The sequence below is a fragment of the Lolium perenne genome, chromosome 7 (genome assembly GCF_019359855.2).
Source record: "Lolium perenne isolate Kyuss_39 chromosome 7, Kyuss_2.0, whole genome shotgun sequence".
Classification (NCBI taxonomy): domain Eukaryota; kingdom Viridiplantae; phylum Streptophyta; class Magnoliopsida; order Poales; family Poaceae; genus Lolium; species Lolium perenne.
Genome location: NC_067250.2, coordinates 17,247,862 through 17,263,554, shown reverse-complemented (window position 1 = coordinate 17,263,554; position 15,693 = coordinate 17,247,862). Strand labels below are relative to the sequence as shown.

General features: G+C 50.7%; 2 protein-coding genes across 2 annotated transcripts; both read right to left on the bottom strand.

Moving 5' to 3' along the window:
* Positions 1 to 4,824: 4,824 nt before the first annotated feature.
* On the bottom strand, positions 4,825 to 7,260 carry LOC127311302 (uncharacterized). Its single transcript, XM_051341711.2, has 3 exons — positions 6,892 to 7,260; positions 6,054 to 6,809; positions 4,825 to 4,986 (listed from the first exon to the last, which is right to left on the bottom strand). The coding sequence occupies exons 1-3, from the start codon at positions 7,132 to 7,134 to the stop codon at positions 4,825 to 4,827; spliced, it is 1,161 nt and encodes a 386-aa protein (XP_051197671.2). The 5' UTR covers positions 7,135 to 7,260.
* Positions 7,261 to 7,594: 334 nt separating this feature from the next.
* On the bottom strand, positions 7,595 to 8,075 carry LOC139833517 (uncharacterized). The gene has a single exon (XM_071823812.1). It carries the CDS (start codon positions 7,994 to 7,996, stop codon positions 7,595 to 7,597), a length of 402 nt encoding a protein of 133 aa, XP_071679913.1. The 5' UTR covers positions 7,997 to 8,075.
* Positions 8,076 to 15,693: the final 7,618 nt, after the last annotated feature.

Sequence of the window (15,693 nt, the reverse complement as noted above, 5' to 3'; positions counted from 1 at the left end):
TAGTTAGTTCAAATTTGTAGTTTAAATTTTGTAAGTATTTTGTTGTAATTAGTTAGTTTATTTTTGTTAAATGTAATTAGTTAGTTCAAATTTGTAGTTTAAATTTGATTAGTTAGTTCAAATTCGGATCGGCCGCCGACACACCCCTCTCGCAAACACCCGCCGACACACCCCTCTCGCAAACACACCCCTCTCGCAAACACCCGCCGAGACCCCTCTCGCAAACAACTGACGTCGACTCCCTCCCCCCTCGCAAAAACCCGTCGCCGACACCCTCCCCCTCTCGCAAACACGCGCCCTCTCCCGCTCGCAAACACGCGCCGACACCCCTCTCCCTCTCGCAAACACGCGCACTCTCCATCTCGCAAACACGCGCCGACACCCCTCTCCCTCTCGCAAACACGCGCCGCGAGACCCTCTCCCTCTCGCAAACACGCGTCGCCGACACCCTCTCCCTCTCGCAAACACGTGTCGCCGATTAGGGTTAGGGTTTGGTTTGTGTTTGATTAGGGTTAGGGTTTGGTTTGTGTTTGAACATTTACTTATCGATTTAATTCTTTTGCGAAACAATGGATCAATTCGAACGGGACTTGGAACAGGAAGACATATTCGAGGACATGATCCGCGATGGTCTGAAGCCGACCGAGCCGGCTCCGGTGATGGAGAAGCCGACGGCTCCGGTCATGGAGAACCCGACGGCTCCGGTCATGGAGAAGCCGACGGCTCCGGTGACGGAGAAGCCGGCGGCTCCGGTGACGGAGAAGCCGGCGACGGCTCCGGTGACGAGGTATTAATGGAATTCTATATGTACATATGTATTGAGGCATTAGTATAGAGGCATTAATGCAATTCTATATGTATTCTCTTAGGCCTCAGAAGATAAGATAGAGAAACGAGGCCCGGCAAAGAAGTTGTCCAAGAAAGACCACTTCACAATTGAAGTTATATCAGGAAGGCCAACCGGTGGCACCCGAGAATGTCGGAGTGAAGTTCAAAAATCAGTGCGGAGTTGTGGTTAGAGATCGTGTCCCGATCAGCTGTCGGAGAATGGAACAAGACGAAGAATGTGTCCGAAAAATCAGGTTGCCGATAGGTACAAGGACACACTTTTCGAGACCTCATGGCACATTTCACTTTGCGGATTTGGGATCGGAGTGCGAGAATGCTAAGCGGCGAGCTAGTGAAGAAATGGGCTCTTAAGAAGATGGGCGACCTATTCCGCGCGAATCAGAACCGGTAATGCAAAAATAACAAGAAAGACAACAAGCCTCCAGCACCCGAGCACTACCTAGCGAAGCAGGAGCATCAATGGTAAGAATTTGTGAGGTACAAAGCATCAGAGGAGGCTGTGAACTTTGTCAGCGAAAAACAAGAAGAATGCAAGCGAGAAGAAATATCACCATCATACGGGCGAGGGGGCTACGGAAGAGCCATGCCTAAGTGGGATGCACAAGAGGCTGAGATGGAGCTGAACGGGATCACTCCAGAACCCACGCGAGAAGGATGGGACATAAGGGCTCGAAATTGGTTCCTCGCGCATGGCTGTGAGTATGACATGAAGACAGGGAACATTGTTGAAAGTGACACCGGGGTTAGGGTACCCAGGCAAAAATGGATTGAAGTGACGACAGATATAAAGGCGGGAAAACTAAAGTTTGCTCCCGATAGAGAGAAAGACTTGCGACGCTTGTCCTCGGTAATCTGAGAAGGGAGGACGAACAAGAGGCTTCGGCCCTAGTGTTCCGTGGTCGCTTGGGTTTCCGGCCGACGCGGAGACTTATAGAAGCCGAGCGAGAGCTAAACAACGCCAGTGGAGGTGCAGAATGACCGGATGGCCGAGTTCCAACGCCGACTTGACCAGCGGCGGCGGGAGCTTCAGCGACGACGGCGGGAGATAAATGAACTAAAAGGACAGCGCCGCTGAGATAATACCGCTGAAATATCTCGGCGACGAGACAGCAGCGTGGCCGACTCGGAGGCCCCTCCTACACGGATGATGATAGATGCCGGTCCTGGCGACCCCTTGGATGGAATCAAGGAGACAACACCTTGTGATCTCCATGAGGTGTTCAGGAAGGTTTACGTTAAGGTGGCGGTCGGCTATGTCTTACCGGCATTTGGACCTGAAGGTGAGCCGGCAACATGGCATGGCAATCCGATTCCAGGTGGCTATGCTCGTGTCGGGGTGGATTCGGTTGTCCCGATGGGAGACATTGGAGCTCCATATCCTGGAGGTGATGGGGGGCTTACACTCGGAGAGGTGCTTTGGGAGAAATCATTCTCTGGGAAAAGAAGAACATCAGGCTGCCGGGCTGGGTAGCACCTAGTACCGGTCGTCCCAGCGGGTCACCATCACCTCCTCCAGGTGATCGCAGGCCACCATCACCTCCTCCTACTGCGATCACATGTCGACACCATCACCCCGTGGGTACGACGTCGACCACGACATCGGTACTCCATCTCCATCTCCAGCGCCGCCGCCTCCGCCCACTAAGACTCGGAATGCACCCAGCCGGAAGCGTTTCAAGAGTCCTGTCCCCAAGAGGTCGCCCCTCCCAAAAGTACCAAAGGTTCCTCCCCCGTCCTTGGGATCTTCTTGTCGAGGAAAATGCGGCCGCTGTTGCGAAACACAACTATGATCATTTCCATAAGCCAAAACCTCCAGCGCCGAGCCATACACGAGAGAAGCAAATAGAATATGCTACTAGTTTTACGAACACACCATCGCAGTATGAGTTACACGAGAAGAAGGATGACTATACACGCACTCTTGCGAAGGTTATTGACCAAAAGAAGGATGAAAAGGCTAAGGAGAAGGACATTGCTTGGCACGAGCAAATCATCGGCTAGAAGTGCAGATGAGAAAAGGTCAAGTTCAACAAGTGCACCCCTCAAGGCCAAGCAAACGACAAAAGGCAAAAAGAGAAAGGAAGTTCCCCTCCTCGGTGCTCAGCCCAAACAATCGATCCCACCACTCAAAGTGTTTAATGTTCCCAAGGTGTACGAGGAACATGGTGGTCTTGTCAATATGGAAGAAGCTGCAACTCTAGCGGCTCAATGTGGAGTTACCGTGGACGAATTGTTTGGTGCCGCAGATGCTGCACTACCCACTGCTGATATAGCTCCTACATTTGTCTACGGGAAGACTTGGTCGTGAGAGCAGCTGCATAAACTGCCAACACATATGCGGAATTTGCATCAGTGGTACCTTGATGCATGCAAGGAGAAAAAAATGTACATCGTGGCGAGTATACCATGGGAATATTACTACCGAAACGAGGAGATCCATATTGAGATGAATGAACTCGGCGGTTATTCAATCTAGAAGCCCTCGACAAATCTCTCATGAGTTGCTATTGCTTGTAAGTTGTTAACTACATATAAGTTCATTTTCATTCAGTTCATGTTCGTTTTCATTGCATATATATACTCATTATATCTTATGGGTTCTCTTTTGCAGATGAAGATCGGTGAGTGCAAAAGTAATAATATTATCAATGTTGGGTTTGTTGACCCGGATAAAATACATGTTGAAACGGTGAAGCATAAACGAAGAAACGGGGAAACCTACTAAGGTTTTTGGGGCAGCAATATTTACGTGATTCAATATTGTTTCCTTACAACTACGAGTGAGAGTCTTAATGATCTTTTATGCACATTCAATTTTTCTTACTCGATGTTAAGTGTAATTCCTGACGTATATATGCATAACATGTGCAGCTTCCACTGGATTCTACTAGACATTCAACCTTGATAAGGGAATAGTTGAAGTAAGAGACCCACTGAGTAGAGGCCTGGACGGGTTCCAGGACTTGCGAAGTTGCTCCAAGTGTAATTTCCTTCATCGCCGCGCTTTATCTTTCGTGAGATATCAATTAATTATCCACTCATTCAATCATTCTTTTGCACAGCAGGGCTTGGCAAGCTTTGAAGAATGTTCATAAGGACATTACCTTTGCAAAGAAGCTAACATTTACTCTGTAGCGTGCCCCAGCAGCCACAAGGGACGAATCTATGTGGATACTACGTTTGCGAGTCCATTCGCATGTTAACCAACGAGAAGCGAGAACAGAAATAAATTCGACGTAAGCAATAACATTCACAACTTTATTTATTATCATCAATATTTCGTTATCAAGACTGATATAGTCATACTCATCTCATTTTCGTATATAGGTCGACTTCATGCGGGACAGACTCCAACCAAAGGAACACGCACTAGGAATCGCGGAGGAAGTGGCGGGACTTTTGGTTAGAGAAGTAATAAACAACAAAGGCTTGTTTAGTCCAGATAGTTGTTCTACCTCCAAATAGACGGTCGTTAGTACCGTTTGTCGATCGTGAGCTCCATGTATATATGTAGGGAACCTACGAATATGTGTAAGGGGAATCGACTTCTGCTTCCAATATTTGTTTGATCGATCTATATATATATATAATGAATGAATGTGTACAACTTCTAGTAGCGTACAAATATATGCAACTTTTATTTTCGAACGAAAAAAATGAAATAACAGGCGGTCGGTGGCGGGGGGGGGAGGGGTGCTGCACCCCTCAAACCCTAAAGCAGAAGCGTTGTGCGCGCGCCACGTAGAAGGCCTTTTGTCGCGGGTGGTAATACCGCCCGCGACAAAAGGGCCTGTGCCCTGCGCGCCCCGCGGCTGCCACGTGGTGGACCTTATGTCGCGGGTCGTAAGTGACCCGGGATAAAAGGCCACCCTTTTATCGCGCCTTGCTTGTCGCGGCTGGCCGCCCGCGACAAAAGGCCCTAACCACCCGGATCAAAAGGCCTGTTTTCCACTAGTGGAAGCCATGCAAGCAAGCTTAGAGGCCTCGCTGCTGATGCAGCGAGAGGACAAGGACATGCTGCGGGCAAAGGTCTTCTGTCGCCCTCGCCGCCAGCTCGTGGAGGTTCGGCAGGCGCCGAAACAAGTCCAATGTCAGCTCTGGCGTCTCATCCGACTGTACTGGAACGGAGACGGCCACCTACACCGGAAATATTTCGAAGCGTTTTCGATTTGTATTTACTGGAGACCTTTCGCACAACGCGTGTGCGAGGGAGAGGACAAGGTCGGTGTTTACTCACCGAGGAGCTGACAAAGTTCGAGGACGCGAACACGGAGATGTGTTGGCGTCGTGCTACGGATAAGGAGGAGATTGCAAAGTTCAAGCTACACATGAAGGAAATATTCAATAAGAGGATACTCGAGAATTGTAGCATGGTAGATTGCAATCCAACTCAAATTCCGATGGAACCTCAACCAACAAATGGAGGACCCTCAAGTGATGAGACAAACGCGTTGTCGGACGCAGAAGAGTATGTCGTGCTATCTCTACTTACACTGGAGACGAGACGACTACGACCGACACGAGCACGCATGCGACGCGTGTTGAACTACTATTCGAAGAAGGAACTTCGGACGGTAAATAATCCGGTGAAGATGAAGCACACGAAGCAATGTTTGTTCATCAAGGAACCGGTGAAGACTGAAGACGCGGACAAGGACTGTCGGCGTGAAGCTCAGGAGAAGCCGGCGAAGGTAAAGTCGGTAACATGGGTGCCACGAGGAACGGCGAAAGCAATGCCGATGAAGACGCCTGCAAGAAACAGCTGGCGCATTTGGGACCCTGGTGGAAGTGAAGCACAGGTCGTGCTTAGGGGGTGATTGTTAGGAATAAGCACTCCGAGTCCGGCACGATGTCGTACGTCTCCGTATACGAGTATGTATACGTACATGTTCCGGGTAGGAACACTACGTGTGTTGCACGGTTCAGAGTATACATGATGTAACCGAGTAGTACTAGAGTTAGTCACCGACTAGGTTTGGTTTAGCTAGCTAGATGTGCTATTTATATGCTTGTAACCTGAACGTGTAAACCACCGTGAGTTGAGATTCAATACAAAGAAAAGGACCGAGACGGCCCTTTGGCTAAATTGTTTTGCTGCGTTACGTGAAGTAGCTAGTAGCTAGCTGATCTAAAGGAAGATCGAGCTAGCTAGGTTCAGCTTGGCGGAACGTGTGCATCGCGGCGGAAAGAAAGTATTCGCGTACGTGTGTGACATCTCGCCGGAAGCTCATCGTCAGCGTCGTCGGAAAGCACTCGGCGGCAGGGGCTGTGTTTGGTATCAGATCGGCGAGAGTACTGCCGGGTCTGGGCCAACAGCGGATGCGGATGCGCAGCTGGCCGAGCTCGCTGCCATTTTCCACAAACAGCGAGGGCGGAAGCAGATCCACGTCGAATTCGGCAGGGACCGAGCAGCACCACACGACACTCGTGATGGCCTGTTCCGAAGGCGGGCAGGTCACCGTGATGGTGGACCTGTACACTGGTCCGGCGTCGGCGTTACCCCTGAGGCAGACGACGCCGACGCGCCCAAAATGGCCGTGGCCGCTCACGGCCAGGAGGAACACGCCGCCGTCTTCCTCCGCGACCAAGAGGTGCTTGTCCTGGCGCGGTTCCTGCGGCACGCGGACGTCGAGCACGAGGAAGCGGCCATACTCGATGCCATGGACAGGCCAGGCGTGCGGGCAGGCCGTGTCCGCGACGTGGCGCACGAGCTGCGCCGGCGAGCCCAGGAAGGCGCACTGCGGGCACGCGCAGGGCGCGTGAGCGCACACGGCGGCGTGCGTCGCGGCGTCGCGGGAGGCGACGGAGCTAGCGCAGCCGTACTGCTTGTACGGGCACGCCACCTTGAAGTAGCCCAAGTGCTGGGAGACGACGTTGATGGCCTCCTCGGCGAAGTCCGCGGAGGAACGGCACTGGCCGGCGCCGCAGTCGCTGCACGCGACGAGCCGCCGACGGGAGCACTGCGATCCACGCGATGCACCCAGCTAAAAATGATGAATCGGGGCGTGTAGAATGCATATTTTGGTTGTCCGATCTGGTTACCTGGTAAACGGGGGGCTTGAGGGGGCCATGGCACACGTCGCAGCTCTTCACCGCCTCTTGCTCCGACGAGCTGGACGCTGCCAGCGGCCTCTTTCCGTCCGCCGTGTTCTTCCTCCTGTTGTCCATGGCTAGCAGCCTAGCAGCAGCAGCGGGGATGGAAATTCGCAAGAAGAAGAACAGGATGGTACTATCCAACAACTGAGAGCGCCGGGCAATAAAAGCTGAGCTTCCCAGTATCGGCATGGAGTGGAGTTAATGAAAACAGGATGATTGGACAGATGAACTCTCCGTACGTATTGGCGGACACTCTCTAAAAGCAGCTTTGGACCAGGCGCTTGAATTGGGTGTCTTCCTGACGCCAAGCTCGATGAGTGCTGCTATACACACGACAATAACTATCCGATATCCGTACGATCCTTTGTAGCGCGAGCTTTTGCTTCGAGGGGGCAACAGTTAGAGCATGTCCAGCCGCATCCCAAACCGTCCCCCAAAGCGCGCCGGATCGAGCGTTTGGGGGACGTGTTTTGTTCGTGCCGCGTTTGGGGGACGTCGCTCCCCAGCCGCGTCCCCCAAACGCCGCCCCCAAACATTAAAAGTACTTTTTTTGGCTAGAAAAAACTATTTACTAATATTCAAATCGGTTGAACATAAACAAATTATATATAAAACTTCGGAAAAATATAATTAAATACATATAAACTATCTACTTCTTCTTCGCTGATGGCCCCGCCTCGTCGTCGTCATCGCGGTGGCGCTTCCTGCTCGCCACCTCTTCCGAAGAGGCGGTGTCGGCGCCCGACGCGTCGGAGTCCTCCTCATCGTCGGCGGTGAACGTCGGCTGCGCCTTTGCCTTTGCCTTTGCCTTGGCCTTGGCCGCCTTGGCCTTGGCCGCCTTCGCCTTCGCACGGGCCACCGCCGCCGCCGCGTCCTCGCTCTCTTCTTCCTCCGCGTCCTCCTCCCAGCCCAGCCATTCCTCCTCGCTGTCAACTGGCGGCGGGGAATCGTCGCCGCTGCTCGGCGTCCTGGCTCTCTCCCACCAATGGCGCCAGCCAGCGGGCTTTCCCTCGCTGGAGGTGTCGGACGGGAGCTGGGAGATGTAGCTCATCGTCGCTGGAGGTGTCGGATGGAGGCTTGGATGAATGGTGGCGTACGTACGGCGTACGTACGGGTCTTATTGAGCGCGGATGAACGGCGGCGCAGAAATCGAAGAGAGCAGCGGTTGCTCTTCCGAGGAGTCGGCGCTCCATTCCGACGGGGTTGGCGCGCCGTCGACGCGGTTGCCAATGCGACGGTTCCGCTTCCTGGCAACTGCACCGTCGCTACGTATGTGGCGGTTGAGCGTCCGAGCCGCTGACGGGTCGGGCCCGCGCCTCCTCGCCTCTCATTTCGTTGTGTCCGGCGTGCCCGGTGCGTCCCCTGTGGGACGGGGACGGGCTCGGGACGCCGGACACCGTATCGGGCCGCGCCGGACAAAAAAGGCCTTTGGAGCGCGCGGCTGGGAACGTTTTTTTGTCCGGCGCGCCCCAAATCGCTTTGGGGGACGGTTTGGGGGACGCGACTGGAGATGCTCTTAGACTATGTCTTTCCTCATATACAAGCCCAGCCAAATGGACTCTTACACTATCATCCTTCTTTCCGTAAAGGCATCTCCAGCGGAGCGACGCAAACGGACATTTCGCTAAGGGCATCTCCAGTTTATATGTTTTTAAATTTGTTCTTCTTTGTATGTTAAATATGTTTGAATCTAGTCGATTGAAGTATCCGGTTAATTGTTTAGGCTATAATCTATTCGATTGGACCAACATGACATCATTGAGTACTACTTTTTCGCGTTTAAACTTGATCATTCAACAAAATTGAAAAGAAATAGCAGCAAAAAAAAACACTTGCATGTCCAAAATGCGTCGGACCGCTGGAGGGAGCCCCCGACGCAAACGGACATTTCGCCCCTCGCGGTCATTTTGGTGTCCGCCAGGCGACGCAAACGGACGCCAGCGGACAATTTGGGCATCCGAAATGCGTCGCGCCGCTGGAGATGCCCTAAAAGGAATGCTTAGATCATCTCCGCTAAAAGGAATACTTAGATCATCTCCAGCCGTCTTCCCGACGAGGGCCCCGGCAGCCCTTTTTTCTATCCGGGCGGCGAAAAATGGCCCAGCCGCGCCTCCGGCTTCTCGTTTTCGCCTGAATTTGGACTTTCATCCATCCGGCGAGCCCATGTCATCCCCGTCCTCCGGGGCGTGCTCGGGGAATCCGGAGGAAAAAAAACGCGGGCAACATCGAGGAAACTTCCCGCGCACCTGGTGGTCCCGACTTGTCGGCGAGAAAGGCCGATCGTCATCATCATCGCATCGCCTTCCGCGCGCTGTAAAAACTTGCCGCCAGTCAGTCTTCCGTCGTAGGTACGAACGGGAACTCGCGGCGTACGACGGTCCTCCCCCTCCTCCAGCACGCAACAACGCCGTCGGTCGCCGCCGCTGGTGGAGAGCGCCGGGCCGCACCCTCGAGAATGTGCTCGCGCACATCGAGGGCGGCAACTACCCCGTCCTGTGGATGCCGCCGCCGGTGGCGGTGCCTTCCGTGTCGCGCCGACACAGAAGCTCCAGGATGCCACGGCGCATGGCATCGTCGTCCTCGTCGGGGTCGGCGTCAAGGTCGACGACGCGCAGCTGCGGATCCGCTCCTCTAGCAGCGATGCCGAGGACGACGGTGAAGACAGAGCCGACGTCGCCACCATCGACCAGAGGGCGCAGCAGCGGCGCCCTCGTCGTTCGCGAGGGGGAGCGCGCCTCGTCATCACCGGCACGCAGGAGGAAGAGGATGGAGAAGAAGGAGGGCGGAGCGGCGGCTGCTGCAGCGTCTGACCTCGCCGCCGAGGAGGCCGCGTGGACCATGACGATGACCTCTTCCACGACGGCGTGGTACTTGATCCACCCGTCGGCATGAACCCGGAGGTCCAGCCACCTGACCTCACGGAGAAGGAGGTGATTGAGCTGGCCATCGCCCAAAGCCATCCAGACGAGCTCGCCCAGTGGCACTGTCTCGCCGTCCAGCTGTTGGACTTTGTGTCGACTCAGGGCAGGCCAGTGATCCCTCCGGTCGCCCTGGTCACAACCCGGCATGATCACCACCACCTCCTCATGTACCAATGCCGCCACCGCCGACGCCACATCTGGCTCTGTACTGGTGGTGGCCTTGGGCGCCTTCGATATTCGTCAACCTCGTCGACAACGACGACAAGGAGTAGGTGTCCATAGCGTGAACCCTAGATAGGGTTTTATTTTCAAGTTCTTTTTCGGCACTATGTATATTACTTTTCTATTAATAAAAAATTATTATTGAAAAAAATATGTCGAACCGCTAGACAGACCTAACCCAAACGGACAAGGCTTGTGGGTCTTGAACAGGTTTGTATATGTTACGGATATTTTTTTCTTAACCAATGGATGTTTTTGTTTGGTTTAAAGAAAAGTTGGGCTTTGGCTAGCTTGGGGCTTGCAACGGGGAACGTGGCACTCGGCAGAGGATTCGATTAGGGCCATGGTCAGTTCCAAATAAAAAACAAGTAGCGCTTCGGTGATCGGTGAAAGTCATCGAACAGAGATCGTATGGAAAATGTCGTGTGTGAAGCAATTCCGAAGCTCGATGGCTGCAACCGAGCCCTCCTCAGAACGCAGCGATTGCCGTCATGCTGATATCACCCATGTGTTATTTAGTTTTCAAAAATTTGTGAAATATGTCTAAAATTTATGAAACATGTCTAAAATTTGTGAAAAAATATTTACTTTTAAATATGTTTCACAAAGTTTCACATCTGTTGTTGACGTGTTTATGAAACTTGTGAAATATTTTCTACTGTTTAAATTTGTTTCAATATGTTTCAGTTTTGTCAAAAAGGGAACAAAAAGTTTCACCAATCTCAAAGCACAATATGTGGTGGATGGCACTCCTGCACATACAGTTGCCTGTAAAAAGGAGTTTTCGGCCCTCCTCAGTCCTCAGATGCAATTTTTTTCTTTTTTTTTTTTAGATTCTGCGTGTCATTTCATTAACCTTACAGGAAAAATAGTAAAGAACGTTCTCAGATGCAACCTTGTAGGTGCTCTCTTCCCCTCACCCTCCTTATCTTTCTCAGCTTTACTCATTTCTAATCAACACAATAATAGTTCAATACATGCAAAATATGTGGGTCGACGAGGTGATTTCGTTATGACTATCGGTTTCGAGTTTTGTTTGCTGTAAATCTTCAATTCCGTGTTCTTGTTTGAAGCGTTTTTGACTGAATTTCCTCAAATTTATCACAAACGGTTCGGCGTTTCGGAATTCCTTTGATGAGTAGCTTACCTCGCTGTTTCACACACTTTTTGTGTCGTAAGTTCTTCGTTTCTCCTTGGCCACCATCGGTGACAGCGGCATGGTGGTCTTTCTGCGCCCCAGCGTGCTGTTGATTGTGGTAGCGAGTGGTGTCTTGCACGTAGTCAGAGTGGCATGCTCCCGGAGTTGCAGAAGGTGGTGGAGGTGCTTGTGATTGTGTCCATCTTCGGCGCTCGCTGGGCCTCCCATCGTGGTCGGTGGTCGGTATGCTCCCTTCCGACCCACACTGCTTGCTCACCGCCGACCTGTGCAAATCTTGAGCACCTTTTCAAGGACGAGTTCAGCGCCGACAATGAGGTGTGGCAAGTGCAGCGAAAGGCCATGCCGACAATGAGGTGTGGCAAGTGAGGACTAAAGGCTTACGGTCCGAAGACAACCCGCCGCAACTTCTTTAGTCTCGGTTGGTATTACCAACCGGGACTAAAGGTTCCAAATGAACTGGAACTAGAGGGTTCCATGGCTCGTGTCGTTCGAATCGGGACTAATGCGACCTATTAGTCATGGTTCCTGTTTAAACATGGAGTATTTTCTACTAGTGCACCTTTCCACCATCAACAGTCTACTGCCACATTCAACTAGATACTGCCAGCTTCTAATGCTTTGAGCTGTTGCTACTCATGCTGAAACACTTTGGACACGCACTCAAACTCAAATGGAAGTGAAGCGACACAAGTAGTTTTGGTGCAGCAAACACTAGCTGCGTTTTCTTCACTCACTTTTTTTAAACGGTCACCGGGGGAGGATCCCCACCTTAATTTCATTTCCTTGGGAAAAAACATGTTACATGATACATGATGAGAGGTGGTTTTGCCAAAGCATCAAATGTGCTTTGTGCTCACCATTACGTAGTCTATGGGACCAGAGGGCTAAGTCCTCAATGATCCTGGAGATAATAAGATTACATGTGATATTTTGCTGCCTAAAGATCAGTGAGTTCCTAGCATCCCAAATTCTCCACATGATGGTTGTCATGGCGAAGGGGCCGATGTCGTGGTGAAGCATGGTGTGGCGGCTGCGAGTCCATAGGTCGTCCTGGTCGAATGAGATGACATTGATGCCGATCTTGCCCCATACTTCGGTGGCGGCGGGGCAAGTGATGAAGAGGTGCTGGCGATCCTCTGATGTGGTCGGGAAGCGTGGGCAGGAGCTGTCATCGATGATGGTCTTGCGTGCAAGGAGAGCTCTAGTGTTGAGCATGTTCTTGGATAGCAACCACCCGAAGACACGGATCCTGTGTGGCAGGCGGGACTGCCAAAGCAGCATGGCAGAGTCGTCAGTGAGGTGTGCATGAAGCTGGCGATAAGTCTCCCGTGAGGAGAAGGGCGTGCCATCACACATGGAGCACACGTCTTGGGCGTCTGTGACCTGGAAGTCCTGCAACAAGATAGAGAGAGTAGAGCTCGGCAGTCGCCGTTAGGGTTAGTCTAGGTCGCAGACTTGCTTCGATCCCATCTTGCAGCAACTCTGCTACGCGAGCTTGTTGGCTTAGGTGGTGGGTGTATAATGCAGGGTAAATCTGAGCTAATGGTTGGTCTAGTAACCATTTATCATGCCAGAAAAAAGTTGCTTTGCCATTGTGAACGGTGCATATAGTAATTTGTGAAAGCATTTGCATATGTTTATGGATTGTTTTGGAGAGGTAGGCTTGGTTTTGAGTGGTTAGATTGTGGGTAGGTGAGTGGTTGAGGAGCCAGTCTCGCCAAGTGTTGTGTTCTGCATGCAAATAGCTGTAGCAAAATTTCAGTAAGAGGCAAATGTTTTGTGCATGCAAGTTTTTAACACCTAGACCACCACAGTCCTTTGGGGTATAAACGCGTTCCCATGCAACGAGGCATTGGGCTCCAGTGCAGTGTTCATCGTCAGACCAGAAGAAGGTTCTACGTTGTTTATCAATTTTTTGGATGATTAAGATTGGTAGTAAGAGAGATGACATGAGATATGTAGGCAGACTGTCTAGGACAGCTTAGAGGAGGATTAGGCGTCCTCCCTTCGAGAGCAAAGTTGCGCGCCAGCCGCCCAGGTAGATGTCTATGCGGTCGACTAGCGGTTGGAAGGCAGAGATGGGAAGCTTTATATGGGGAGAGTGGTAGACCTAGATATGTCTGTGGGAAGGAGGCGATGGGGGTGTCGAGGGTGGTTGCGATGGTGTGAGCTAGGTCGTCTGTCTGTGGTATGCATGGGGACGAAGGTGATTTTGTGAAAATTGATTGTGAGGCCGGTAGCTAGGGCAAAATCGTTGATATCCCACAAGTATAGGGGATCGTTTGTAGCCTTTTCGATAAGTAAGAGTGTCGAACCCAATGAGGAGCTAAAGGTAGGATAAACATTCTCTCAAGTTCTATCAACCACTGATACAACTCTACGCACACTAAGCGTTTGCAATATCTAGGAAATAAAACTAGAGCGATAACGGGTATGAGAGGTGACTTTGCAGAACAATAAAATACACGGAATAAATGTTAATGCTGCAGCAATAATACAAACTAAACTAATAGTACCATGAGTGTGGAAAGGTGGTGGTAATAGTGGTGGCTTTGTCCAAGATCAATTAGTGAGGATCTTGGGTTCAATGTCTTCGATGCAGCTTTCTATGTAGGAGAGGCTAAATATACATGCTCTCCCTCCGGGATTACAAGTACTATATGATTGGCTTGCTAGCAAACATCCGTAAATACTAGCAAGCATTAAGGTTTCCCCAACCATAGCCTTAAGTAAATGGTCCTCTTACTCCCATACATGCAACTACCTGGTTCGCGTCCTCAGGTTTCTGTCACTCCGGCAGAACTTCCACCTTCTAGTATACAAGTACTGCCAACCCTATGGTGCTTGATCCATGCGCGCACAAATATAATGGGCACCAAGGACGGTAACATATCAACATAAAACTCTAATGAACCAACTGTCATTCTTAGTATAATATGCTTGACCCAAAATGTGATTGACTGTGGTATAACTTTGATGCTTTTATCTTTGACAATTTCTACTTCTAGTCTTTCCATAAACTTCAAAGGTGCCCGAGCATTTATGTTTTGCTGTACAAATACGGGCAAGCGAGATACCACTTTATCATACCCTTTTATGAACATTGCAATCCTGCTGATAGACATGATTCATGATGCTCATTATTAATTTGTTGGTACCTTTTCCATGATTGACATAGCTATTAGGTGATTTTATTTGCATGTATCTTATTATGAATTGCCTAAGTACTTGTCCATATCATGAGAATATTTACATCATATGAACAAATGTGTCCGTGAAAGTTCTTTTATCGCACTCAGTTGTTAACTGAATTGCTTGAGGACAAGCAATAAGCTAAGCTTGGGGGGAGTTGATACGTCCAAAACGTATCTACTTTCCCGAACACTTTTGCTATTGTTTTGCCTCTAATTTGTGAATTTTGGATACAACTAACATGGACTAACGCTGTTTTCAGCAGAATTGCCCTGGTGTCTCGTTTTTGTGCAGAAATTCAACTTTCAGGAAAATCCCCGGAATTTATGTCGAAGGGCTTATTTTTCCAGAAGATTCACGGAGCCAGAAGGGCAGGCCTGGGGGAGGCCCAGGGCCCCCACACACTAGGCCGGCGCGGCCTGGAGGGGGGCGCGCCGCCCTACTGTGTGGCCGCCTCGGCCAGCCTCTGACGCCCCCCTCTTGACTACTTAAGGGTTTCGATCTAAAAACGCGAGACGGGAAGTCAAAGTCGCCAGAAACCATCCAGTACGCCGTCACCATCGCGAAACTCCGTCTCGGGACTAGAAACTCCGTTCTGGCACTCCACCGGGACGGGGAATTGGAGGAGATCATCGCCATCATCACCACCGACGCCTCTCCATCGACCATCCATGTTTCCCCCATCCATGTGTGAGTAATTCCCCCGCTGTAGGCTGAAGGGGATGGTAGGGATTGGATGAGATTGGTCATGTAATAGCATAAGATTGTTAGGGCATAGTGCCTAGTGTCCGTAATTGGTACTTTGATGATATTGTTGCAACTTGTTATGCTTAATGCTTGTCACTAGGGCCCGAGTGCCATGATCTCAGATCTGAACATGTTATTGTTTCATGATGATATTCATTGTTTTATGATCTTACCTGCAAGTTGTATACACATGTCGCTGTCCGGAACCCGAGGCCCCAAAGTGACAGAAATTGGGACAACCGGAGGGGAAGGCGGTGATGTGAGGATCACATGTGTTCACGGAGTGTTAATTCTTTGCTCCAGTACTCTATTAAAAGGAGTACCTTAATTTCCAGTAGATTCCCTAGAGGCCTGATACGTCCAATTTGCATCACTATTTTGTATCATAATTTGCTGTTATTCATTGATATATTTCATGTTTGGACACAATACTTATGTTATTTCATCTATTTTGCATGTTTCATCATTATTGGAGGATCAAGCACCAGAGCCAGGATTCTGCTGGAA